The following is a 1,676-nucleotide window of genomic DNA, read 5'->3' as shown; positions in this document are numbered from 1 at the left end:
CAACCTCCAAGAACTTTCTGCCTTGCTCCGAGCGGAAACTTTGGGTTTTGCTTCGAGTGGACCCAAGTTTGAAACTTTGGGTTTTCATAGCCTCCATATACTATATAGCTGCAGCTCATTATGCATCTTGTTCCATCCTCCTATCACGCACTGCTTCCTTCCACTCCATATACTTTCTCTAGCCGTCTTCTGCTGTAGCAGCAGCAGCAGCTCATTATCCTTCTTCTTCCTACGCAACTGCTCCACCAACTACAGCCCCATGGCCGCACCTCCTGTAGCTCTCTTGCTCGCCTTGCTCCTCGCTGGCCCCCTCATCACACTCGCTGCTGACCCCGACCCCCTCCAGGACTTCTGCGTTGCTAATGTTTCTGCAGCACAGCCTCACATCAGCGGCTTCCCTTGCAATGAACGTGCCCAAGCGACTACAGATGATTTCGTTTTCCATGGCTTGGCCCAACGCGGTAATACTTCCAGTAGCGCTTTGAACGCGACAGCTACGTTCGCCTTTGTGGAACAGTTCCCGGGGCTCAACACTTTGGGGATCGGCATGGCCCGTTTGGACTTTGGCTTGGGTGGCCTGATCGTTCCGCACACACATCCTCGCAGCTCTGAGATCATATTTGTCATAAAGGGATCCCTATACGCTGGCTTCGTGGACACTAAAGACAAGTTGTTCGCCAAGGTCATCCATGCCGGTGATGTGATGATTTTCCCCAGAGGCCTCATCCATTTCCAGCTCAACGTTGGGAAGCAGCCTGCCACTGCCGTCGTTGCTCTCAACAGCCAGGATGCGGGATTCCAGATCATTCCGACATCCATGTTTGGGTCTAACATCAAGGACGAGGTTCTCCAGAAGACCTTCTTCTTGACTGAAACCCAGGTGGAGCAATTAAAGGATGTCTTCTCTGGCTACTAGAGCCTAGGTGAAACCTGTCTTCTCGGTGTACATTCACGTCAATCCTCCTCTATATGCTGTTGTGATACCTGACAATAAAACAGGCTCGCTGTTACATCTAGGGGCCTATAATTCTTTACGTTCGCTGAACTATTTGTCGTTCTGTGGCAACTTTTTCTGCTCATGAAATGGATGTTAACCTTTTATTCTGATTGTCGTTGTTCAACATCAAGTAAAGTAAATATTTATGTCTGTCTGCAACTTTACATGGAGTGCAAACCTAAAGCAACAAACGTTCTTGTTATTGCGTGTGTGCAACTGCATGAGCGGGAGAAACGTGTTGGATCAACCACGTCGCCTCGTGTATGGCACTTACTACCTCCCACTTGCACCGACGGATCAAGCAATCATTGCATCTCAATTGCACCGAACACATAGTTAGCCAGATTGTTCCTGATTTATAGCCGATGATTGAGGATATAACGAGCTACTCTTTGATAATCAAAGTACCGATGTTTATTGACTTTCTTTCCTGGAACAAATCCCCCTCAATGGGGGTGCCACGGGTCCCTACAGTTTATGGTGGGTGGTCCCTAACATTTTGTTTCGTCCTTAAAACAAGATATATGAACGTTGTTTTTTTTTTGCGACTATGAGTTTGCAAAGACACTATTCTTTTGATTATAGATACCTCTAGATCGGCACGTGGTTCATGAGGCTCCACATTCGGTACGAATTGCTTTGCTTCTTTAAACGGAAGAGTCGCAGAGTTCGTGGTTCA

At 47.7% G+C, this 1,676-nt stretch overlaps 1 protein-coding gene across 1 annotated transcript; it reads left to right on the top strand.

Annotated features, from left to right (window-relative positions):
- The first annotated feature begins 259 nt into the window (after positions 1-259).
- Positions 260-1,056, top strand: LOC147901930 (germin-like protein 5-1). The gene has a single exon (XM_087374397.1). It carries the CDS (start codon positions 260-262, stop codon positions 914-916), a length of 657 nt encoding a protein of 218 aa, XP_087230523.1. The 3' UTR covers positions 917-1,056.
- The last annotated feature ends 620 nt before the right edge of the window (positions 1,057-1,676 follow it).

Source organism: Dipteris shenzhenensis, chromosome 5 (assembly GCF_047967505.1).
Source record: "Dipteris shenzhenensis isolate YYH24624 ecotype China chromosome 5, Dip_SZ_1.0, whole genome shotgun sequence".
Lineage (NCBI taxonomy): Eukaryota > Viridiplantae > Streptophyta > Polypodiopsida > Gleicheniales > Dipteridaceae > Dipteris > Dipteris shenzhenensis.
This window is presented reverse-complemented; position numbering and strand designations above follow the sequence as displayed.

What these genes read in the sequence shown, in the direction of transcription:
- LOC147901930 (XM_087374397.1), top strand. Translation starts at nt 260, where the DNA reads ATGGCCGCACCTCCTGTAGCTCTCTTGCTCGCCTTGCTCCTCGCTGGC.